Source organism: Myotis nattereri (assembly GCF_964212035.1).
Source record: "Myotis nattereri genome assembly, chromosome: 12".
Lineage (NCBI taxonomy): Eukaryota > Metazoa > Chordata > Mammalia > Chiroptera > Vespertilionidae > Myotis > Myotis nattereri.
The window spans coordinates 49,796,465-49,823,643 of NC_138087.1; the positions used below are offsets into that span (position 1 = coordinate 49,796,465).

Here is a 27,179-nt window from a genome sequence, read left to right on the forward strand (position 1 = left end):
TCGGTCTGTGGACTGAAGGGTCCGGGATTTGATTCTGGTCAAGGGTACATACCAAGGTTGCAGGCCCTGGCCCTGGTCAGGGAGTATGCTGGAGGCAACTAATTGATGTGTTTATCTCACATCAATATTTCTGTCTTTCCCTCTCTCTTCCATTCTCTCTAAAAATCAATGGAAAAATATCCTTATGTGAGGGTTAAAAATATAGATATATTGGGCTGTGATATATTAATAATAAAATAAAAATTGTGCCTTTTCCACAGGTAATTTCAGAAGTACTGATATAAAGGAAGTAAAAAGGAAGTCTACCATTTTCCAGCCCTGGGAACAGCAGAAAGGAGAAAAGAGACAGTAAGAAAGATGTGTCCTGCCCTAGGTGGTTTTGCTCAGTGGTTAGAGTGTCGGCCCACAGACTGATGGGTCTCAGGTTCGATTCCAGTCAAAGGCACATACCTCAGTTGCAGCCTTGATCCCTAGCCCTGGTCTGGGTGTGTGTGGGAGGCAACCAATCAATGTATCTCCCTCACATCAATGTTTCTCTCTTTCTATCTCTCCCCCTCCCTTCCACCCTCCCAAAAACCAATGGGGAAAAAAATACCCTCAAGTGAGGATTAACAACAACAAAAAGATGTGTGTCCCAATTTTCCTCTCTTAAGTTTTGGCTCAGAAAGGGGGTGGTAAGTAAAGGTATCACTGAGGGTGGAGGGAGAGAGAATGTAGAGTGCAGAGGCTCCACTCCCACATGGGATTGCCCAGCCTTGCTGAAACAGCAAGGTACAGTCAGGAAAGAGACTAATTGAACCCCTCAGCCTCAGGTGGCAGGGACCCTGAGTTGGGAGCCAATGGGGGTCGGTTATCATGGAGAATTGACCTGCAAAATGAAGATGAGTATAGACCACAGGGTTATCAGCAGGCTAGGTGGAAGACCTAGTAGGCTCAATAGGGATTTATAATGCCACTAGGAAATGAGATGAAGTCAAAGCACCTCCATGCTCTAAGCTGAAAGCAAGATCAGACTATGAGTCATACCAGCCATGGGTTGCATCATCAGGGGCCAGCAGGGAAAGGTTGACAAGAGCAGATCCCAGTCAGTTACATCCACGGACCAAATGAAACTCAGGGGCCCACTTCCTCCATAGGATGCAATAAAAAGCTACATACCCAACCACCACATACATTGGATTCCATCTTAGGGAGAGAAGCACAGGGTGGAAGAGGCTAAGAGTCTAAATATTCGTATTCAAGAGAGCTGAGAAATATTTAAAGGAAATGTTTAAATTCAAAGAAAAGATTTAAACAGACTGGACATTTGGTTAATTCTCATGTTTCCAGCAATTATCATGACATGGACTGGGCAGGGACAGGGGATGTCATAAAGAACACAAGTCTGCTATAAACTAAGTAAATGTTCTCTGCATTATGAATGAATTATACTTACTACCCATCAATTTTTCATGCTTCCCTAGATCTAGTTCATAGTTATAGTTTGACTCCTGTCATAGTCACAGTAACTTCAGGATCCTTAAGTAAAGGCACCTTATACTTGGAGCTAACTACTATTTCTGTCCTTCCACATACACTTTAAAAGAATACTGTAATAGGTCCAATTCCTTCTGCATGTTGCAATAGACATGACTGCCTTTATTTTATATTGTAATCCTTGTTACAATATTAAAATAACTGTCTGCCAGGCACTGTGCTAGCCTTTTTATATCTATTTAAGGACACTCCTTAATCCTCAGAATAATCCTATTGCCAAGGATTGGTATAAACTACATTTTATAGATGAGGAAAATGGTGCTTAAAGGAGTAAAAAGCCCAAGATCACACTATGGGCCCACAATTCCAGGAGTTCCCATATCTTTTCTTTATAGCTCATCCATGGACTTCAGTTAAGAATTGCTGCAGAAGTCATAGTATTCTCTGGAAGTGGCTTAGTTGAGTGGAAAATGGACAAAGAGGAGTGTTAGCTCCAAACAGAGGGCAAGATGGGCTTTAGGACTGTGAGCAGGATTCCTGTTTGTGCATGAAGTAGTACAAACTTCAATATTTCCTTGGGGCACACTGTTCCTTTTCTGGAATACTTATTCTCCCCCTTAAGTGGGTCATTTCCCTAAAATGCAAAATATGGCTAAAGGAACAAAATTGTCCTACATAACAACATAAAAAGCTTAAGTTACAGATAGAATTACACTTCAGCATTCTATGCACTCTGACCAAACGTTTTTTCTTTTACCTAAGCATAGATTTTGAGAGTTTTGTGTCTTATTGGTTTAGCCATGGCCTATGAGGGATTAAGAAGCTGAGACGGAAAGACCATATGACTGACAAGCAGGCCTGATACTTACATTGGAGGAAGGACTGTAACAAAGAGACTAGGTTACTGGCAGTAGAAATGAGAACTGAACAGAGTTAAGATATTTAAAAGATATAATCTATAGGACTTAGTGATTCATTGGATATGGGTGATAAAGGAGAGGACAGAGTGAAGGATGACTATCAAATTTCTAGCTTACCCAACTAAATAGATTGAGATATCATGTAAAGCACATTAGAGAAAACTATTTTCTCCTCCATGAAGCAGGGAGTGGGGACAGTAAAAATATTATTAAGGCCTGGCTGGTTTGGCTCACTGGATAGAGTGTCAGCCTGCGGACTGAAGGGTCCCAGGTTCGATTCCGGTCAAGGGCATGTACCTGGGTTGCGGGTACACCCCCAGTAGGGGATGTGCAGGAGGCAGCTGATCGATGCTTCTCTCTCATTAATGTTTCTTTTTTTTTTCTTTTTTTAAAATATATTTCTTTATTGATTTCAGAGAGGAAGGGAGGAGAGAGAGAGAGAAACATCAATGATGAGAGAGAATCATTGATCGGCTGCCTCCTGCACACCCCCCACTGGAGATCGAGCCCGCAACCCAGGTATGTGCCCTTGGCCAAAATCGAACCCGGGACCCCCCAGTCCACAGGCTGATGCTCTATCCACTGAGCCAAGCCGGCTAGGGCATCTCATCGATGTTTCTAACTCTCTATCCCCCTCCCTTCCTCTCTGTAAAAAATCAATAAAATATATATTTTTTTAAAAGATTATTAAGGAAGATCATAAATTTATCTATAGGATAACCTAATGAAGCTATCAATTGTCAGATATGAATCTAGGGCTCAAAGAGCAAATCTGGGATCATGGATTAAATCTGGGAGTTGTCAGAGTTTAACTGCAGCCATGGAAAAAATTAAGTCCCCCAGGATAGAATATAGAAGATGAGGGCACATGCTAGAGCCTTGAAGAATTCCCATATGTAAAGGACTGATAGTGTAGGATGAGCTAGTCAAGATAGACAATAAGCAATTAATCAGAAAGAGAAAAAACAAGGAGAGAATAATTTCACAAAGGCAAAGAGGGAAATATTTCAAGATGGAGTAGTGAACTGTGCTAGATGCAAGTGAGGTGGTGTTACCCTTTGTACGCCGTAAGTGTCTATAGATTCAAGCAAGATAAAGGCGTCGTTGGATGTGTAGCAGTTAACTGGTTAAGACACGGACTTTAGAGACAAAGAGCACTAGTAAACTGAGAGCTTTGAAATGGATGGTAGAGCTGGGAGCCAAAAGCCAGACTAGGGAGGATAAGAGAATGAATGGAAGCAGAGAAAACAGAAACAGATACAGTAAACTTTTCCAACAAGTTTGGTTATAAAGAAAAAGAGAGTAGTATAAGACAGAAGGATAATTTTAGGATGAATAAAATCTAAGGTATCTAAAGAAGGATTCTAGAAGAAAAGGAAAAGTTGGAAATATAGAAGAATTAAATATGTTAAAGCACATAAGTGCTCAGCATAGATTAACTGAGGATACTCAATAAATGTTAACTACTGCCATAATAATAATTACCATTATGATTAAGAATGAGTAACTCAAAGAAATTAAGAAAATTCCATTTATAATATCATCTAAAAGAATAAATATCTGGGAATAAATTTAACCAGGGAAGTAAAAAACTACTACACTGAAAATTATACAACCTTGCTGAAATAAATTAAAGACCTAAATAAATGCTCATGGATAGGAAGACATTATGTTGTCATATCAATACTACACTAAGAGATCTACAGATTCAAAGCGATCCATATCAAAATTCCAATGGCTTTTTTGCAGGAATGGAAAAGTTGATCCTTAAATTCATACTGAATTGCAAGAGGCCTCAAATAGCAAAAACAATGTTGAAAAGAAAGAATAAAGAAAAGAACTTACTACCCAATTTCAAAATACTGCAAAGTCACAGTAATCTGGCATAAGGACAGATATATATATATATATATATATATATATATATATATATATATATATATATATATACATACACACACACACAAACAGAATAGAATTGAGAGTTTAGAAATAAATCCATAAATTTATAGCCAATTGATTTTTGACCAGGGTATGAAGTCCATTCAATGGGGCAAGAACAGTCTCTTCAACAGATGGTTCTAGGACAATTGGATTTCCACATGCAAAAGAGTAAAGTTGGACCTCTGTTTCACACCATATACAAAAATTAACTAAATATAGGTCAATGACCTATTAAATATAAGAGCTAAAGCCATAGAATTATTTAAAAAACCCACAGGGGTAAGTCTTCACGATCTTAGATTTGGCAATGGATTGTTAGATATGACACCGAAAGTACAAGTTACAAAATAAAAAGTAAATTGGATTTCATAAAAATTAAAATTGTTGCTGCATTAATGAGTATTACCAAGGAAGTTTAAAGACAACTTACAGAATGGGATAAAATACTGGAAGTCATATATCTGATAGAGTTTAATGTCTAGACTATATAAAGAACTCCTACAACTCAACAATAAAAGATAATCCAATTAAAAAGTAGACAAAGTCTCCTTCCATCACCATTTATTTCCCCTTTACCCTTTCCTACCTCCCTTTACCCGCTTCCCTTCTTGTAATCACCATGCTGTTGTCTGTGTCTGAGGAGTTGTTGTTTTGTTTTTTGTTTTTTGGGTTTTTTTTGCTTAATCCCTTCACCCTTTTCACCCTAATTTTATTAACCAATGTCACCCCAATAAATTCAATTAAAAATTAAAATAAAAACCGGTTGGAATAGGAACCAAAAAAAAGTAGACAAAGAACCTGAATAGACATTTCTCCAAAGAAGATATATAAATGGCCAATAAGCACATGAAAAAATGCTAAACATCATTAGTCATTTGGGAAGTGCAAATAAAAACCACAATGAAATATCACTTCACACATACTTGGATGTCTACAACAAACACACACACACAGAAAACAACAAGTGTTAGCGAAGATGTGGAGAAATTAGAACCTTTGTACATTCTGGCAAGAATGTAAACTAATGCTGCCTCTATTGAAAACAGTTAGTGCTTCCTCAAAAAATGTAAATATGGAATTAACATATGACACTGCAATTCTACTCTTAGGTATTTCACTTCCAAAGAAATTGAAAGCAGGGACTTAATTACTTATATGCCAGTATTTATCGCAGCATTATTCACAATAGCCAAAGGTGAAAACAACCCAACGTCTAACAACAAATGAATGGAAAAATAAAATGTGGTATATGCATACAATGGGATATTGCTCAGCCTTAAAAAGGAATGAGGTTCTGATATATGCTACAATGTGGATAAACCTTGAAAATATGCTAAAAGTTTTGGAAATAGATGGTGATGGTTGCACAACATTGTGAATATAATTAATGCCACTGAACTGTACAATTAAACATGTTTAAAATGATATATCTTTTACCACAACTTATAAAATCAATTGGTAATATACCAAGTCCTTTTAAACTGTCTACTTTAAATGGGTGAATTGTATGTTATGTGAAGTATATCTCAATAAAAAAAAAAGTCAGTAGCTTGGCTTAAATGCTTTTTAAGTTCACTTCCATCACTAAATTCTATCATTTTTTTAAGGTCTGAGAATGGATTATATTCCAAAATTAAATATCTAGGAAATCTCCAATTATGTTATAAGCTTTGGGTTTGGCTTAACATTTCAAGAGAAGAGACTACTATGTAGTGCTAGGTTAAGTGTTTGTTATTGTTATTATGATGGTGATCATCCTCCTCTTTCTTTGAAAGAGTCCTGTGAGGCAAGTATGATTAAGACTATTATTGATATGAATAAACAGACTCAGAGAGGGTAAGTGATTTTCTCAATAAATGATCCAGCTAGGAACTGAGAGAGCTGGGATTTAAACCTATGCTAGCCTGGCTCCAGAGCCCAGGCTGACACTACACCACTAGTTCCTCCCCATCCCAATCCACTCTACAGAACTGCTGGACGTAGTACAGGTTTGATCACTCTTCTGCTCACTATGAGTGGAACGGTACCATTTTACCTTGTACTTTTTTCCATGCCACCACATGGACAATGCATTTCAAAGCACTTTGAAAATGGGAAATCCTATTCAAATGTCAGATGTTATTTAGAAAGTTGGCTTTTTATGTTTTTGACAGTCGCAACTACAGTTAAGAAACTGTATCACTAAACATTCTTTTGTGAAGTCAAAGCCTTCAAAACAGTACTCAGAATTCAATAAATAGGCTTTACTATGTAGATGAACAAAGCTTTAAAGAGAATGAGGACAGCAGCCAAGGAGAGGCCAAGATGAGATACCTCACAAGTAAAATCAAGACCTTGGCTTCCTCAGCTCTGAGCCATTTCATATTTAGCAGGAAAGTATGACAGTATTACTTTGATTTTTTGTTGATCCCGCTGAATTTCTGTATCCAGTTGCTTCCTTTTTTCATTTTCTTCTCGAAGTCTCTTTTGCAGCTGTACCTTTTGATATTTCATGTGATCTATACTCTGCTCTAATTCATTAGCACGTTTCTCATTTTGGATTGAAAGTGATGCCAACTTCTTACTATTTTGTTGCTTCTTCTGTAAGACCTAGGATCATATGGAATATTTCAAAATGAAAAATTGCATCTCTCATGAACTTCAAATAAACTTAAAACTTTTCATTCAATGGCAAGGATAGGCATTTTGCCTATATATATATATATATATATATATATATATATATATATATATATTTTTTATAAATTCACAATTGTTTTTTACATTTTTACTTTTACAACTTGGAAACCACCATAATTTTCACTAGCTATACATAAACGATGATGAGGCTTCCTGGTACCCATACCCAAACAAAACAAAATTAATCTCTTTGCTTTTTATTAATGAGTACTAGAGGCCTGATGCACAAAATTCGTGCACAGGAGACGGGGAGGGGAGGGGTCCCTCAGCCCAGACTGCACCCTCTCCAATCTGGGATCCCTCTAGCAATCTGGAACCACTGGCTCCTAACTGCTCACCTGTGTGCCTGCCTGATGCCCCTAACTGCTCCCCTGCTGGCCTGATGGTCCTAACTGCTCTCCCCTGCCGGCCTGATCCCCCTAACTGCCTGTTCTCCCCTGCCAGCCTGATCCCCCTAACTACCCTCCCCTGCTGGCCTGATTGCCTTAACTGCCTAACTGCTCCCCCCTGCCAGCCTGATCCCCCCAACTGCCCTCCCCTGCTGGCCTGATCACCCTAACTGCCTATCTGCGCTCCCCTCCTTGCCTGATCACCCTTAACTGCCTATCTGTTCTCCCCTCCTGGCTTGATCACCCTTAACTGCCTATCTGCTCTCCCTTCCACTCCACATGCAGACGTGCTGAGAACCCCGGCGCAGGCTCCGCGGCCCCGCCCCCATCTGATTGGTTGTTATGTGATGGTGTCCCGGACAATTTGCATATTCATCTATTATTAGTATAGGTTGTAATTTAAAAATATTACATGTACATGGAAAAATTAAAATAATGCAAAACTGAACTTATATTTAATTTTGAGAGTAATTGCAAAACTGCAGCAAAATGATGCTACTAGCATTTTAATGTCTTTTCCACATCACTATAAGTACTGAAAATCTTATTTAAAAGTGAAATAGGGCCCTAGCCAGTTTGGCTCAGTGGATAGAGCGTAGGCCTGTGGACTGAAGGGTCCCAGGTTCTATTCCGGTCAAGGGCATGTACCTTGGTTGTGGGCACATCCCCAGTAGGGGGTGTGCAGGAGGCAGCTGGTCGATGTTTCTCTCTCATCGATGTTTCTAACTTTCCATCTCTCTCCCTTCCTCCCTGTAAAAAATCAATAAAATATATATTAAAAAAATAAAAATAAAAATAAAAAAATAAAAGTGAGATAGGGCCCAGCCGGTGTTGCTCAGTGGTTGAGCATCAACCTATGCACCAAGAGGTTATTGGTTCAATTCCCAGTCAAGGCACATGCCCAGGTTGTGGGCTTGATCCCCCATAGGGGGCATGCAGGAGGCAACCAGTCGATGTTTCTCTCTCACAGTAATGTTTCTCTCGCTCTCACTTCCTCTAAGACATTTTTTAAAAACATTTTTTAAGTGAGAAAGGATATCACTATCTTTTGCATTTATTCCACAGATGCTTAAAAGTGTACCAGTTAGCATCAAAATATTAATGCAGCATATAGCTATATATATATTTAATAACAAAGAATATAAATTTCAGGGTTTTTAATTTAAAAATTTTGTCTTATGAATTGAAATAACTTCATTATACAAAAACAAAACAAAAAAGTAGCATTTCAATATTTAAAATAGAATGTTAGAATACTGAAAGATGGTATTGTCATAACTATGTGACCCTGAAATAGTTATTTCACCTTTCTAAATCTCAGATTGATCATTTATAAGAGGGTAAAAAATACCCACTTCAATGGATTAAATCATGATTAAGTAATGTATACAAAACACCCAGTATGTATATGGCACCTTGTAGACACTTAACAACTGGTAACTATCATGCTCCTCCTACCCCCTCCACCATCCTCATCATCTTCCTCATCCCCTTCTCCAACAGTTGTGCATAGATATGTCAAAGGCACAGAAATTTTTAAAACTGCATGTCCTTCCAAAAATGACATTATTTCCATGGTTATCTTTATTTCTTACCTTATGGTTTTTTAGAAAAGATTAAAATAATGTACTTCTTGAACGCAGAAATATATTACCCAGATCAAAATTATGTAAACCTACCAGCGCTCTGGAAAAGTTGCATTCCAGTTTTTCTTGCTGGTAAAAACTGAGTGCTAGACCTAACCGGTTTGGCTCAGTGGATAGAGCGTCGACCTGTGGACTGAAGGGTCTCAGGTTTGATTCTGGTCAAGGGCATGTACCTTGGTTGCGGGCACATCCCCAGTGGGAGGTGTGCAGGAGGCGGCTGATTGATGCTTCTCTCTCATGGATGTTTCTGACTCTCTCTCTCTCTCTCTCTCTCTCTTCCTCTCTGTAAAAAATCAATAAAATATATATTTTTAAAAAACTGAGTCCTATTTCTTTCCTAACTAGGTACAAGAATCCTCAAAAGCAGAAAGCTTTAAATAGGTTTTCTCAATTACATTTTAAAATTACCTGGATTTTCAGCTTTGCGGCATCCATCTTTTTACGGAACTCCCTCTGTAATTTTACTTTCAAAGCAACATCAGACAGATCTTTGTTTTCCAGTTCCTGTAGCTGCTTTTCTGTCTCAATTAATTCCACTTTTGCCTGTTCTGCTTCGTGGGCAAGTTTTGTTACTTTCAGAGAATACTGTTTGCTTACAGACTTGGCATCATTACCTTCACCAAAATAATAATAATAATTATATATTTTTTTAAAAACTAAGTAAAACATCAAAAACATAAAAATGCTCTATTCTTTTTTTTTTGTTTTAATCCTCACCCAAGGATATTTTTTCCATTGCTTTTTAGAGAGAGTGGAACGGAGAGGGAGGGACAGAAACACTGGTGTGAGAGACACACATTGATTGGTAGCCTCCCACATAATCCCACCAGGGCCCAGGGAGCCTGCAACAGAGGTATGTGCCCTTGACCAGAATCTAACTTGGGACCCTTCAGTCCCAACACTCTATCTGCTGGCCAAACCAGGTGGGGCAAAAAAAGCTCTATTCTCAAAATGCCAGCTGTCAGGGCACATGCCCGACTTGCAGGCTCGACCCCCTGTGTGAGGCATGCGGGAGGCAGCCAATCAATGATCCTCTCTCATCACTGATGTTTCTATCACTCAATGCTTTTCTTATGAATATTTAGAACACAGAGAAAAACAGAGTAAGATATTTCTATATCTCTTTTCATTCTAAGCTCAGCTACTAAACCTAAAAACTTGGTTTTGAATAGTCAACTGTCCCTAAACTAGATTAGCAAACTCATGGCAGTGGGAAATAAGAGCCCAGAGGTCATGGCATGAATAATTGCCAGAGACAGTTTCACACACTATTATACTGAAAATCTCTTAATATTTTCAAAAAAAGGAGTTCTTGAACTAAATGCACTGGCTCTGCAACTCTGTGATAATTTGACTAACTTTAAAATACATACAACTACTATATTTTAACGAATCTAAGGCCGCATAGAGTGTTCAACACACCATATTTTATGAACTAAGAAAAAAGGTACAGTGCCAATGAACCAATGACATGATAATATGTTAAGATGCCAATGATTATAACATACATCCTGATTTTAGAGATATTAAAATGTGAAAAATGTGTATTAGAATTGATGAAATACTGTAGTAGAGTCACTGTTATTGTTGTCTGAAGTAGTTGCTATTCAGGAGAAATCTTCATTGAGGCACCTTTGAAAAGTAAGCACACATTGGCCCTCTTGCTAGTCACCATCTCTACGGGTCCTTTGGAAAGCTCCAAACCGTCTGTGGTTATAATGAGTAAGAAGAGGACCTTCTCTGTGTAAGTTCAGGAATCCTCTGTATCAGTGGTTCTCAACCTTCCTGATGCCGCGACCCTTTAATACAGTTCCTCATGTTGTGACCCAACCATAAAATTATTTTCGTTGCTACTTCATAACTGTAATTTTGCTACTGTTATGAATCGTAATGTAAATATCTGATATGCAGGATGTATTTTCATTGTTACAAATTGAACATAATTAAAGCATAGTTATTAATCACAAAAAAATATGTAATTATGTGTTTTCCGATGGTCTTAGGCAACCCCTGTGAAAGGGTCGTTCGACCCCCAAAGGGGTCGCGACCCACAGGTTGAGAACCGCTGCTCTATATGAAGACATCCAGGATGGGATACCCCATGGTGGGATAACCAGAAGGGTAAATATCCTCAACTTCCACAGGCAGTACCCTGAAATCTTGGGGACGGAGAAGCTATTTAAACCCCTAAATCAGTTCTTGGATACTCCTAAGAGAGTTTTACTGGCAGTGATCCTGCCTGTGAGGAAGGAAGATGGTCAAACTCAATTAGACATTGGGAGACTGGAGCTGGGGTGATGCACAGCACACAGGTCGCCAGGAATAAGGAAGGAAATGCTTTGGGACAGGAGCAGGGTGAGGCGGTTTAGAAAGGAGGACCGTCAGCCAGAAAGCAAGTTTGCAGGAAAGAGGGGGAAAGTAGGAAAACAGGCAGAGGAGTTGGGACCCATCATAATTCATGTAGTTTGGGTGTGAGTATAGCCTGGGGCTTGAAGAAAAGGAGGATAATATTCCCTTCAGTTCCCCTAAATGTGACCGGAGTTGTTTTTCACTGGAATTGGGGAAAAGAAATGCTAGTGTCTCTTATTCCTCTAATTCTTAACTGAATTTCAAAGTAGTCAAGGCTCACACTTTGAGTATATTTGGGGGAGGGGAGGATGCAAAAAACCTAATGTAGGTGAGGGTAAGGAGAAGGTGTGGCACATACATCCAACCTGGCAGAAATTTGAGACTAAAAGTAAGAGGTAAAAGCTTGGCTCGCTCAAGAGAACAGCTTTCAAGAATAACTCCTTATATCTTTAGAGAAATAATAATTAACTACATTTAAAATATTAAGTTTATGATTACTGTTAAAAATGAAATATCTAAAAAATAATTTAAAATAAAGTTATTAAAACGAGTTAGAAAAACATCCCAAACATATTTCCAAATGCCTAGTATAATGTTTTTTTGAAAGTGGCCAAAAAGTTAAGTGACACAGAGTTTCAACACAGCACAGAAAGCACACTGGTTAGAAAAATTCATAGATGAATCCCAATATAACAAAGTTCTTTTAATAACTAACCTCCACATATTGCTTTCAAACACACCTTGTTATACCAAATGCCAAGCTACAGTGAAGTGTCCTGAGCATCAAAAACTAAAGTAAATGTTACACATCAGAAACAATTTTAGAAGCTTTTCTTTCTTGTATTAGCTGGTTCATAGGCTACTATTACCTGTTTTCATTAATTCTTTAATCAGATCTTCCTTCATATTGATGTTAATTGTAAGTTCTCTTATTTTTTGTTTAGCTTCAGTAAGTATGAGTTCTGAATGCCTTAATTTTTGCAAATTCAACTCTTGACTCTCCTGAAGACATTCGATCTTTAAATCTTTAAAATAAAAGAAACAAAATTGGAAAATAAAACTATCTGCTTATAAAATATTCAACAGAAATAGAACTAGAAAAGAAAAGTGAACACGGAAGGTATCTAGAGGTAGCAGAGGAAGGGACAGAAACAGATAAGGAAAACAAGGAAAAAATACCCAGAAATTGGGACTTTCGTTTTCTAGCTTACAGTAAGTCTTTATATATGCTTTAGTTATATCCCATAGGTTCTGATACAGTTTTTCATTGCCCTTAGATATTCTGCAATTTGAGTTTTTACTTGAGTTATTTAAGAAAGGTATAAAATCTCCAGGTGGGTATACGGTTGAATTTTTCCTATTATTTTAGTCTTCTGGTAATAAAAGAATCTAGTCCACATCAGATTATTAGAGTGTGGGCCAGCACTGTTTTGTTCTTACTTACACTGGAACAACTATGTCACCACTTAAGATAAGTTCAGCTTATCTTTTTTTTTTTTTAATATATTTTATTGATTTTCCACAGAGAGGAAGGGAGAGGGACAGAGAGCCAGAAACATCGATGAGAGAGAAACATCGATCAGCTGCCTCCCACACACTCCCCACTGGGGATGTGCCCACAATCAAGGTACATGCCCTTGACCGGAATCGAACCCGGGACCCTTGAGTCCGCAGGCCGACGCTCTACCCACTGAGCCAAACCGGCCAGGGCTCAGCTTATCTTTCTTTTCACAGGGAGACTTCCTCAGTGAAGGAGCTAGTGCACTGATTTACATTCTGGCATAAGTTTCTTTTCCTGGTTGTAGATCAGTAACAAACAGTTCAAGAGTGGCAATTTGACTACTACTTATCTATATTACTTACACATTTTTTAACTTATTTAAGTTTTATTTGTGACATATAGGTAAGTTTTTGTTAAATATTATATGCATAGCCTCTTTAAAAAGACTATTTTCATAGTATAGGGCTTATTTATCATGTTATTTATATTCTCTATACTCTTACTTTTTGTGCTTTAACCACTCATAGGCCAATATAAACTAGTTAAAATTTCCTACAATAGTTTTGGAACATAAACATTTTACACTGTTATGCATCAAATAATGTGTGTTCAAATATTATGAGCACCCACAGACTATTTGGCTCCAATGCCAAGGGTACATCACTAATGGTAGGTATGTGTGTCAATGAAGGAGGAAAGCAGACACCTAGTAAATTACGTAAGATACATTTTAAAGTAGTCAAGAGTACAGTGCATAGCAACTTGGGCTTGAATATAAAATCCCTATTCTGAGAGATTTAGCCTGTAACTCTAGCCAAAATTGATTGATGGGGAAAAAATTTTATTAAGGAGTAAAAATGAAGGAAAAAATTAGAAGTAGAGCACAGAACATATAAAGTTCTATCAATGAGAAAAACACTCCTACCAAGTTCCCATCATTAAAAATTCCTAGATGCTTCTTAAATTATTGACTAAAGAAAAAGAGAAGTGTCTTATAAACACTAGATATAAATTACTTAAAATCTGTGTACCTTCATTCCCCAAACTTGACTTTTGTGTTTGATCATGAATATCATTCAATTCAACAAGAGAACAAACAGAGTCTGGCTTCTGAATCCATGAGTGATTTCTATGTCTAAAAAAACAAAGATCAGGATCAAAGGTAACTTGTCTGTTAGTGTTTGCTAATCTGCCCTCAAATTAGTGTCCCCCAAAAGTGACTATAATGTTAAAAGAATTATTAATTATATAAAATAAACAGAATTTTACTAATATTCCCATCCATGTTGGGCCTAGTGGGAAATTCATTATATTTGTTGCCACTGTAGCAGCAGAATCAGGAAATTCAAAAACATTCTCCCTGAAAATTAATATCCAATAAATATAAAAGCTCTAAAAGCAAAATTATTTTTCAATTTAAGACTGATGACTGTTCAAACACTGGTTTCATAATTCATTAGTTGACAGCACATTTATCAAAAACTACCTACTGTTATTTCAATAGAAAAGATACATTTTAATTAAAAAATCCCTCCATCTGTATATATTTATTGCATCATAAAATTATAATATGTTTATTAAACCAGTATATATTTAACATACCTAATTTCAGATTTCTCTTGGCCTTCTGATTCTTCATCATCACTGTTATCAGAAAATTGGCAGTGGAGGACTTCATCTTGTTCTTCTATGTGACCCAGCAGGATTTGACTTCGTGTTCGAAATCCAGCAACTACTCGATCCAGAGAGTACACAGAAGGACTTGTGTAGACCTTACAAGTAATTCCCCCACCCAACAACAAAAAAATGGTTTTTTAAATGTCTATTTTTATCTTATTACTCAAAATGTCTTAAGAGGTTATTAAATAAGTACTCTTAAAATATCCAATTGCTGAAAATATGCATTGCCCCCCAAAAAATATCAACTTTCATATCACAATACTATTGTGCTTCATGAACACATACTTCTTTCAGAATCTACATAGCTCTTCCTCTTCTAAAAAGTTCTATCTTTAACTACAGCTTCATGGAAAATAGTATTCTTTTTAATACTATTTGGACTCATTTTTATGAAAGCAAAGACTAAAAAATCACAGCATAGGTACTCCCCAATGAGTGCAAAGCCCATACATAGTGCAATAGGAGGCAACTGTTTTACACCCCATCAACCTTCCCAGTTCTGAACACTTGGAGAATTATGGTATTGCTGCTCAGGGTCTGTATCCCCCTCCAATCCAAATCCACCAAATGAAGAAATCCAGAGCCATCGCCACTCCACTTGTAAGTCAAAATGTTCTCAATTTGGAAATCCAAATGTATTTATTCACACTTTACATGTGGTGGTTAGGCATAGCTGAGTTAGTACTCTAAGTGACATATTTACAATGTCTCATAGAATAATTAAATGTTCATGAGCTAACCTGAGAACTTTCTGTATTATAACATGCTTCTATTGACAATGAACCTTAACTTCTCAAAAAATGAGCTTTAAAAATAACAACAATGAATTAGAAATTGCCTTTATACTTTTATTCTAGTTTCTGTTACCAAACATTTATTTTCACCACTTCTTTGTAACCAAATCTCAGACTAATTTCTCAAAAAAGGTTAATAATAAAACCATACAGGATACATGCAATTTATTAACATAAATTATTATAAGTATTATAACATGAGGCTGTCAGTCAAGATGGAAGCAATACTCACCTCCTCCCACAATCACATCAAAATTACATTTAAACTACAGAACAACTAAATTAAAGAAACTACATCAAGACTGCTAGAAGGGGTGGAGATGTATAATGGGCTGGTCCCATATCCACGTATGGTGGATAAAAATTGGGAGGGATATCTTGGCTGTAGAGGTTTCCCCTAAGAAGCAAGGGGTCCCAGTCCTCCCATCCTAGGGTTCCATTCCAGGAAGAGAAGTCCCCATAACTTCTAGCTATAAAAACCAGAAAGTATTGAGGCTAAGTGAGATGAAGGGCTACTGGAGTCCCAAGCAGTTCCTCTTAAATAGACCACACAAAGACTCACTCATACTTATTCCCTCTGAGCTCAAGCCCTAGGGCAGCAGTTTGAAAGACACCAGAGATGTTACAGACAGGAACTGAATTGTCCAGTATCAGGGTAAGATCTGCAAGGCAGCTTTTCCCAGACAGAGGTGCTGCCAGAAGCCACAGCTCTTTTGATAAGCCTCTTCCCCTGCAGAGCCCACAGTTGGGTGACATATCTGAGACTCCATCAACCTGGCTCACACTGTTTGCCCCACCTTGGTGATTTTCTGAGGACATGCCCACCCAATTTTCAGACCCACCCAAGCTGTTCCCAGTGGCTTTTCCATACAAATGGTCTGTCTTGGCTCATGTTTCAGATTTTCCTAAAATCTCTCAAACAAGCAGCATCTGGCCTCAGTAAGCACTGTACCTCTCACTGGTTCCAGGCAATGCACTAGTAGAAGCTGGCCTTGGTTCACAGCATGGCCTTGCCTCGGCACCTCCAAGTCCAGCAAAAGTAGCAGCCATTGGCAGATCACTTTGTAGCCAATGCCAAGTGGTGCCCGGCAGAACACAGGCAGCAGCTGACCTTGGCCTGCACTTCCCAGGAGTCCCCAGAGCCAGCACTCCCAGTGGACAGCTTCAGACCACATTGAAGCACAACCACCCAACCACCTCCATAAGCAACACACTCAAGGGACAGACTCAGCGGACACCAGAGCCTTGCTGAAATAAGTTGTGCTCTATGGGGTGAGCCCCTGCACAGCTAATCCTCCACTGTGGTCAGAGGTCAGTGGTCACAGCCAGTCCTTGCAGCTCTTTGGCCTGGGGATAAATCCCTCCTAGTGATATACCAACAGCAATCAAGGCTCAACTACAAGAGGATATACACAGCCCATATGGGGGAGTGCACCTCAAGTGCCCAGCTTGAGTGATCAGGGAGGTTGTGCCATAGCACATCTAGTACATTAGGCCGCTCTACCAAGCCTGGGAGGTATAGCAGCTCTACCTAATATATAGAAATACAGGGAGACTGCCAAAATGAGGAGACAAAGAAACATATCCCAAATGAAAGAAGAGAACAAAACTCCAGAAAAAGAACTAAACAAAATGGAGACAAACAACCTACTAGCTGCAGAGTACAAAACACTGGTTATAAGGATATTCAATTAACTTAGCAGAGAGTAGATGAACTCAGTGAGAACTTCAGCAAAGATATAGGAAACAAAAAGTAGAACAAGAAACCATAAAAAAGAACCAGTCAGAAATGAAGACTACATTAACTTAAATGAAGAATATATTATAGGGAATCAACAGTGGAGTAGATGAAGCAGAGGATCAAATCAGAGATTTGGAAAATAAGGAAGCAGAAAACACCAAAGCAGAACAGCAAAAAGAAAAAAAGAATCCAAAAAATGAGGATAGTCTAAGGAGCCTCTAGGACAACTTCAAGTACTAGTATACCAACACTCACATCATTGGGGTGACAGAAGGAGAAGAGTGTGTGCAAGGAATTGAAAGCCTATGTAAAAAAAATAATGAAGGAAAAAAGACATACAAGTCCAGAAAACACAGAGAGTCCCAAACAAGATGAACCCAAAGAGGCCTACACCAAACCTATATAATAAAGAGGTAATATGCAAATTGACCACCACACCCTCACACAAGATGGCCGCCCCATGTGATCACAAGATGGCCGGCAGGGGAGGGCAGTTGTGGGTGATCAGGCAAGCGGGGGAAGGCAGTTGGCGATTAACAGGCCAGCAGGGGAGGGCAGCTGGGGATGATTGTGCCAGCAGGGGAGCAGTTAGGCATTGATTAGGCAGGCAGGGGAGTGGTTAGGGGGTGATTAGGCAGGCAGGCAGACAAGCAGTTAGGAGCCAGCAGTCCCAGATTGTGAGAGGGATGCCTGACTGCCAGTTTAGGTCCAATCCCACAGGGGTCTCAGATTAGAGAGGGTGCAGGCTGGGCTGAGGGACAACCCCCCACCCTGTGCACAAATTTCGTGCATCAGGCCTCTAGTATACATTATAATTAAAATGCAAAATGTTAAATACAAGAGAAAATATTAAAAGCAGCAAGAGAAAAGCTGTTAGTTACCTTCAAGGGAGCTCCCATAAGACTGTCAGTTGATATCTCAAAAAAAACTTTGTAGGCCAGAAGGTATTGGCAAAAAATATCCAAAGTGATAAAAAGCAAGGACCTACAACCAAGATTACTCTACCCAACAAAGCTATCATTTAGATTCAAAGGACAGATAGAGCTTTTCAAACAAGGAAAAACTAAAGGAGATCACCACCACCAAACCAATATAATAAGAAATGTTAAAGGGTCTTCTTTAAGAGGAAGGAGAAAAAAAGATTAAAACAAAAAACAGCAAAGCACAGGCTCCTAGTCCTGGAGTAAAAGTCATATTGCTACCTGCTTTATTCTCTTTTCCTGAGCCCATATCATCTATCAACCTCCCCAGAGAATTTAGAAACTTTAAACTTTTTAGGTTAAAAAGATAATGTGCCTCGAACATTGTTAAATAACACTATAATGTGAACATTGTTAGTTGGGCTCTCAAGAACAGGCACTGCCCTGGAGGACCTTTGATATAACAGAGAGCCCTTAAGGCCGATTAGAAGGAAAATCATCCCTAAGAATTAGCTCATTTGGGGAAAGAAAGGCCTACAAAGCTGGTGACATGAGAGATTATATCATAGTAAGACTGAAAAGGGGTTATGCACAGAAATTTTGTGACTCAAAAAAAAAGTAATTTGGCCTGTCTGTGTAGCTCAGTTGGTTAGAGCATCATCCTGATATACCAAGGTTATGGTTCTGTCCCTAGTCAAGAAACATACAAGAATCAACCAATGATGCATAAATAAGTGGAACAACAAACTGGTATTTCTTTCTCTCTCTCCCTTCTCTCTCTCTCTAAAATCAATAAAATAATAAGTTTTTAAATGTAATGCCTTCTCGGGAAAAAAAAGATTTTACAATTTTACAAGTATTCTACTTTGTGAATCTGGATATTCCAGAAGGTTTTTAAATATATCTCTTAAGGATATTTCAGTTGGTTTTCTTAGTATACAATTGTGTCAATAATCAATGAATTATGGTAGGTTTTCATCAGCATTGGCGGTATTATACTAAACCTAAATAATGACTGGGATCGCCTTTGTAATTTTTTTCTTTCCAAAGTGCCTTTTTAGTATGTACAGCATTGGCTTTTGCTTTTAATTATATCATATTTCAATGTTTAAAAAGTTAGAAATCTCTATTATATTTTAGGTTTAAATCAAGATTCAATTTTGCATTTCATCAGATCAATTTTTGGTATCTACTGAGACAAATGAGTTTTTCTTCTTTTTTTCCTATTACGTTATAGTACATAATATTAGTACTTTTTCTTTTATTTACCTGTATACTATTTGCAAAGATATGTGTACACCTAGCCTGATTGGTGTGGCTCAATGGTTGAGCATCGACCCATGAACCAAGAGGTCACTGGTTTAATTCCCAATCAGGGCACATGCAGAAGGCAGCCAATCAATGTCACTCTCTCACCGACTACCTCTATATCCCTCTTCTCTTCTTCTCTCTCTAAAATCCATAAAAATATTTTTTAAAAATAAATAAAATAAAAAACAGAGACCAAGAGAGGGAGAGAATAAGTATGTGCAACTTTTGTAATACAAAAAAAACCCAAATGTTATATGGAACCAGAAATACATTCACATAACTAGCCAATATAAAAAACAGAATATTAAATATAGATGACTTGATATGTAAGTATTAAACTAAAAATACAGACAACATGACTTATGTGAAGAATTTATCTTTCTTCCTAAATGTTCTATAAAAAGGTACCATATATTCAACCATAAGAAAAATGTCAATCGCTGAAACCGGTTTGGCTCAGTGGATAGAGCGTCGGCCTGCGGACTGAAAGGTCCCAGGTTCGATTCCGGTCAATGGCATGTACCTGGGGTGCGGGCATATCCCCAGTAGAAGATGTGCAGGAGGCAGCTGATCGATGTTTCTCTCTCATCGATGTTTCTAACTCTCTATCTCTCTCCCTTCCTCTCTGTAAAAAATCAATAAAATATATTTAAAAGAAAAATGTCAATGATCCTACAAAGTAAAACTGAAATTAATAATAACGATGATTTCATTTTTTAATTCAATCACTTAAGATTGAAAACCACAGAGAATAACATCTGTCTTTCTTAATCACTCTTGAGGTACTGAATCTGGACCATAGTAAAGGCACTCCATGGACATCTATTGAAGACACAATGTACTAGGCAATTTCAGAGTCATCATCTCATTTAAATCCTCCATACACACCCATGTTTCCCCCATTCTGACATATAAGGAACCTGGGGCTCCCACAGGTTTAGTCATATGCAGGCCTATGCAATAGAGCTGGTGTTCACCCCAAGCCTGCCTGATTGCAAAGTCTATGACACCTAGCATATTTCTTATCCCTTTGACTATAACCATCACATAGATCTCAAACAAATCATCTCCATAAAATTAACAGAAGCCAATTTCATGAGTCTGCTAGTCTTTTCCATGTAGAGATAACTTGATGATTTTCTAAGAGATGTGTGTGCATATATTTACTACACACATGTTCACAAGTAAATAAAAAACCAAAAGTTCAGCCCAGCTGATGTTGCTCTGTGGTTGAGCATTGACCTATGAACCAGGAGGTCTCAGTTTGATTCCTGATCAATGCATATGCCCAGGTTGTGGGCTTGATCCCCAGTAGGAGGCAGCCAATCAGTGATTTTCTCTCATCATTGATGTTTCTATCTTTCTCTCCCTCTCTTTTCCTCTCTGAAATTAAAAAATATGTATAGTAAAAGAAAAGTTCATACAGATCTTTATACAATCTTGAAGTGTCAGCTTGGCAAGACTGAGTAATACATAAACGTCATTTGGAAAATAGTAAGACAAACCAATTAAGTAAAAATAAATACCCTCCAACCTCATCTCAACTTGGTGTGGTTAAAGAAAGAAAAAAAATTCATGAAGATATCAGACTTATTAATCATGACTAAAAATATGATGGCAAAGGATAGCTTTTTCTCCTTGATGAATGTAGATATTACCTTCAACTATTCCTTCTAAATATAACTATACATTCTCCTATTTATTGTTTTTTTATTAAAAAGCATTACATGATTAAAAGAGAACACACAAAAATCCAGAAAATCAAACAGAAACCAAACTACGTGCTGAGACTGTACAAATATACTGTGATATTTAATTACATATAATATTTTAATATCTTAAATATGAGATTAATGTTTTGACGTTACCTTCCTGGCATCTGATCTTTCTGGGATATAAATATAATGTCCCAAACGAGCATCAAACGGTACAGTATATGGTCTCTTTTCTGGTATCCTGGCATCTGGCCCATCTCCACAAATTTCCTTAGCTGAAGAAGTCATTGACAGGTTAAGTTTTGTTGGTTCTCCACTCAGTTGATCCAGAAGTTGTTGTTCTATTATTTTTTCATTCTTTGTAGAAGATGAGAATTTAAAAAATAGACATCCAGAGAGATGAGAATTTTAAAAATAGAGATCCTCAGTATGTGTATTAATAATGATAAAAAAATGAATTGTACATTGACCAAAATCACAATTACAAATCACAATTACCTTAACACTACAGTAAAACCTCATTTATTCAAAGACTAGCCTCTGGTGTTCACAAGGATCAGGTACTGTTCTGATTGGTAAACACTTTTGAATAGTAAGCAGCAATAAACACAGCAAAGAGTTAAATACTCAAAAAAAAAAAAAAAAGGCCCTATACACTGTGTTTGGTTGGTTTGGCAACCAGAACCACTCTGATTAGCTGATCTTTATAAAAATGTGGGCTTTCTGAGTGGAATCAAGAAGTATCAAGAGACGAGAAAGTTGAAAAAAGCTACAAATAGCAGAGGTGGCAGCAAAAAAGACAGCAGGTGCAGTGAAATGAAAGCCTTTACCCAGTGGGGAAAAAAAGCCAAAGCACAAAGAGATAATGGTAGACAAACAATAGTTATTCACACTTAGGTACATAGTAGACTTTTCTCAAAAATGAAAACTATCATTTTCAAGGGAAACAACTAACAGTATTTGTTATAAATCCTAAAACTTGAGTTTCATACAAAAAATTAGAATTTTGGAAAACATTTCTGCTATTGTGAGCATGAGGACAGCTTCTAATACTTAAAGACTGTTGAGATCAGTGGTGATAGTAATGAATGTGATTTTTTGATATTGTATAATGAAATGTGTCAACATCTGGAAGGTCTGCATAACTTAGTAAATAAATATTTTCCAAATGACCAATGCATGATGATTCAAAAATCAGATGTGGATAAAAGATCCATTCAAAGTATAAGATAGGAAGAGACCAATGACTTTTAATGTATAGATCTCTTTTTTTCTTTATTAAGGTATTACATGTGTCCTTATCCCTCCCCACCCTCCTGCACGCCCCCCACACACTTATGCCCTCAAGCCCCTGGTGTCTGTGTCCATTGGTTAGGCTTATATGAATGTATACAAGTCCTTTGGTTGATCTCTCCCCTTTACCTCCACCCTCCCCTACCTTCCCTCTGAGGTTTGAGCATCTGATCAATGCTTCTCTGTCTCTGGATCTGTTTTTGTTCATCAGTTTATGTTATTATATTCCACAAATGAGTGAGATCATGTGCTATTTATCTTTCTCTGATTGGCTTATTTTGCTTAGCATAATGCTCTCCAGGACCATCCATGCTGATGTAAATGGTAGGAGTTCCTTCCTTTTTACAGCAGCGTAGTATTCCATTGTGTAGATGTGCCATAATTTTTAATCCACTTATCTGTTGGTGAGCACTTAGGCTGTTTCCAAATCTTAGCTATTGTAAATTGTGCTGCTATGAACATAGGGGTGCATATATCCTTTCTGATTGGTGTTTATGGTTTCTTGGGATATATACCTAGAAGTGGGATCACTGGATCAAATGGAAGTTCCATTTTTAGTTTTTTGAGGAAACTTCATACTGTTCTCCACAGTGGCTGCACCAGTCTGCATTCTCACCAGCAGCGCACGAAGGTTCCTTTTTCTCCACATCCTTGCCAGCACTTGTCGTTTGTTGATTTGTTGATGATAGCCATTCTGACAGGTGTGAGATGGTATTGCATTGTCATTTTGCTTTGCATCTCTCTGATGATTAGTGACTTCGAGCATGTTTGCATGTCTCTTGGCCTTCCTTCTGTCTTCTTTCAAAAAGTATTTAGGTCCATTGCCCATTTTTTGATTGGGTTGTCTTCCTTTTGTTAAATTGTACGAGTTCCCTGTAAATGCTGGAGATTAAACCCTTATCAGAGATAACATTGGCAAATATGTTCTCCCATGCAGTGGGCTTTCTTGTTTTGTTGATGGTTTCTTTCGCTGTGCAGCATTTTATTTTGATGTAGTCCCATTGTTTATTTTCCCTTTAGTTTCCATTGCCTTAGGAGCTATATAAGTGAAGAAATTGCTTCAGCATATGTCTGAGATTTTGCTGCCTGTGGATTCCTCTATGTTTAAGTCCATTATCCATTTTGAGTTTCTTTTTGAGTATGGTATAAGTTGGTGATCTAGTTTCATTTTTTTTTGCATGTATCTGTCCAATTTTCCCAACACCATTTATTGAAGAGACTGTCTTGACTCCATTGTGTGTTCTTGCCTCCTTTGTCAAATATTAATTGAGCATAGTGCTTTGGGTTGATTTCTGGGTTTTCTATTCTATTCCATTGATCTATAATGACTGTTCTTGTGCCAGTACCAGGCAGTTTTCATAACAGTGACTTTGTAATATAGCTCAATATCTGGTATTGAGATCCCTCTTACTTTGTTCTTCTTTCTCAGGATTGCTGCAGCTATTTGGAGAGGGTCATGTTTTCTTATCCACTCAGCCACTCTATGTCTTTAGATTGGAACATTTAGTCTGTTTACGTTTAAAGTTATTATTGATAGGCACTTATTTGAAGCTATTTTTATTTTTTGTGCCTGTGCTCCTTCTCCCCTTTTTATTTCTTCTTTCTACAGCAGTCATTTTAGCATTTCTTGCATTGCTGGCTTGATGGTGATAAACTCCCTTAGCCTTTTTTTTTTATCTGTGAAGCTCCTTATTTCCCCTTCAATTTTTTAAAAAAATGTATTTTATTGATTTTTTAACAGCGAGGAAGGGAGAGATATATAAAGTTAGAAACATTGATGGGAGAGAAACATCGATCAGCTGCCTCCCGCACACCCCCCACTGGGGATGTGCCCGCAACCGAGGCACATGCCCTTGACCAGAATCGAACCTGGGACCCTTCAGTCCGCAGGCCGACACTCTATCCACTGAGCCAAACCGGTCAGGGCTCCCCTTCAATTTTGAATGCTAGCCTTGCTGAATAGAGTATTCTTGGATTCAGTCCCTTGCTTTGCATCACTTTGTATACTTCCTTTCATTCCTTTCTGGCCTGATGTGTTGAGAAATCATTTGATAATCTAATGGGAGATCCCTTGTAAGTAACTTCCTGTCTCTCTCTTGCAGCCTTTAAGGTTCTCTTTGTCCTTAACAATAGCCACTGTAACTACAATGTACCTTGGTGTGGGTCTTTTGGAGTTCATCTTATTTGGGACTATCTGTGCTTGTGTAATTTTTTTCTTCCCCAAATCAGGGAAGTTTTCTGACATTATTTCTTCAAATAGGTTTTCTAACCCTTACTCCTCTTCTTGTCTTTCTGGCACCCCTATTATACATACGTTGCTTTGTTTCATGTTGTCCCAAAGCTCCCTTAGGCTCTCCTCCTGCCTTTGGTTTTTTTTCTCCAATTGCAGTTCAGATTGGGTGCGTTTTGCTTCCCTGCCTTATAATTCACTAATTCGGTCCTCCGCTTCTTCTAGTCTACTGTTGAAAGCTTCTGTGGAGGTTTTTATTGTAGCTATAGCACTCTTTATTTCTTCCTGATTCTTACATAGGTTGTTGATTTTTTCATCCATCCAGTTTATGAATTGCATGACCCTTATTCTGAATTCTTTTTCTGACAAATTGCATGCCTTGGTTTTATTTAATTCCTTTTCTGGTGATTCCTCCTTTTGTTTCCTTTGGGGTTTCTTTGTCTCCCCATTTTGCTGTCTCTTTCTGGCCCTGGGCTACCTGCTTGGTGTTCAAGGGGTTGAGGCCCCTCACAGTCCAATGGTCATGGACTCACTAGCACCAGGGACTGCATCTCCCTTGAGTTTCACACCTTTTTTGTCTCTGCTCTGAGTTGTATCCCCTTCTCCCACAATTCTGGTCCCTCAATTATCCATTTCTCGGGGTTGGTGGGGGCCAGTGCACAGCACCCCTAGTGTGCAACTCTCTGTGAGCCCAGAGCCCTCTGGCATGCAGTACGCTGTGCTCCTCCAGCCGCTAAGGCAAGATGCTACCCTAGGTCCCTCTGGCAGTGCACTTGCAGCTTTGACCTGTGACCTGTGAGTTGGCGCACCAGGTCGCGCCAGCAGCTTTGACCTGGGCTGTGGGTAGGGCATGCAGAGATGACAGCTCTGTGCTGGGGCGGGGTGTGCACTAGCCGAAGGCTCTGTCTGTGCTGGTGACAGAGCACCCACCGGCTCAAGGTTCTGTCTCAGCCAGATGCTAGCCCATTCTGGGCTGCAGCTCTGTCTGTGCTGGAGTGGGGCATGCCCCAGCCAAAGGGTCTGTCTGTGCTGGTGGTGGAGCTGCTCTGTCTTTGTCGGGGTGCAGGGCACTTGCCCTTGAGGTTTCTGTCTACCAACAGAGCACACTCAGTCTATGCCAGGCTGTGGGCGCTTGCCCTGAAGGGCTCTTCCTATGCTAGTGGCTGGGCGAACTCAGTCTGTGCCAGAGGTGAGATGCTCACCCTCCAAGGGCTCTGCCTAAGCTGGAGGCAGAGGGCAAAGCTGGTGGCAGAGTGCACTCAGGCTGTGCCAGAGGCAGGGCGCTTGCCCTTCGCAGGCTTTGCCTAATTTGGTGGTGAAGTGCAAAGGTGGTGGCCGAGCACGCTCCATCTGTGTAAGGGACTGGGCCCTCACCCTCTGAGAGCTCTGCCTGGGCTGGCAGCAGAGTGCGCGCTGTCTGTGTAAGGGGCTGGGCACTTGCTCTGCAAGAGCTCTGCCTAAGTTGAAAGCAGAGCGCAAAGCTGGCGGCGTTGCGCACTCAGGCTGTGCCAAAGGCAGGGGGCTGGCCCTGTGCAGACTTTGCCTAAGTTGGCAGCGAGTGCAAAGCTGGGGGTGGAGCGTGCTCAGTCTGCACAAGGGGCGGGGCCCTCACCCTGTGCCCTGTGAGGGCTCTATGCTGGCTGTGGAGCTCAGTGTCAGGGGAGGGGTGCTCACCTGGCTAGGGTTCCGTCTGGGCAGGAGTGTAGGACACACTGGGCTGAGGTTCTGTATTGGTATCAGGGATGGAGCGGGGAGTGGGGTCCCATAGCTTGCACTCACAGCTCGAGGACCTGAAGCGTGGGATCCTGGGACGCTGGGTTTGGGCTCTGGTTAAGAGGCTCAGCTCCTCCGGAGGTCTGTCTGATGTGCTCCCACTGAAGTCATCTGGGACCCACGTCGCGGTACCGCGTTGCTCACTGCTTGGGCACGGTGGTGGTTCCACGTGGGTTAGAGCTGGCAAGCGGCTCCCTGGCCAGGTCCGGGGGTGCTGCCCGAGGTCAGTCCGGATGTTGGTGGGGCAGCACTCCTGGCCTCCTTTGCTCCCCTCTACAAGATGGTGTGCTTTCCGCACCAAAGCCTAACCGGAGTGGGGTGCCCATGGCGAGCCCAATCTGCCAGTCCCAGGTATTCCTGAGATATCTATCTGTCCCTCACTCACCCACGCACCAACCACCCACTTCCACACACGTTCCTCTCGCTTCTTTACTCTGTCACACACTCCCTCTCCCTGCTGTCCTGTCGGCCACCATCTTCTGAATTCTAATGTATAGATTTTAATGTAACAAAATAGTTTCAAATCCGACATTGCAAGTAATCTTTAGGAAATTTCTACTTGTTGAGTTTGAGTGTGATTTCAAAGAATATCCACAATTATCTAAAAAAGGCATTAAATATTCTCTTTCTGATTAAAAATCTATATGATGCTGGATTTTCTTCATATATTTCAACTAAAACAACATATTGTGACAAACTGAATGCTGAAGCAGATATGAAAATTTACCTGTCTTCTATTAAGCCAGATATTAAAGAGATGTGCAAAAATGTAAAACAATTTCACTTATTAATTTTTTGGTTTCTGGAAATATTTTTTC

The 27,179-nt window shown here is 39.2% G+C and overlaps 1 protein-coding gene across 1 annotated transcript in view; it reads right to left on the reverse strand.

Moving 5' to 3' along the window:
* The window catches only part of KIF27 (kinesin family member 27), a 75,655-nt gene that overhangs the window by 21,905 nt on the left and 26,571 nt on the right, over window positions 1-27,179 (reverse strand). The window contains exons 5-10 of the mRNA XM_081103896.1: window positions 21,219-21,422; window positions 14,507-14,676; window positions 13,936-14,039; window positions 12,273-12,428; window positions 9,463-9,668; window positions 6,732-6,929 (exon numbers count right to left, since the gene is read on the reverse strand). Of these exons, the coding sequence (XP_080960022.1) occupies window positions 6,732-6,929; window positions 9,463-9,668; window positions 12,273-12,428; window positions 13,936-14,039; window positions 14,507-14,676; window positions 21,219-21,422 (1,038 nt within the window). The remainder of the gene's footprint in view (window positions 1-6,731; window positions 6,930-9,462; window positions 9,669-12,272; window positions 12,429-13,935; window positions 14,040-14,506; window positions 14,677-21,218; window positions 21,423-27,179) is intronic.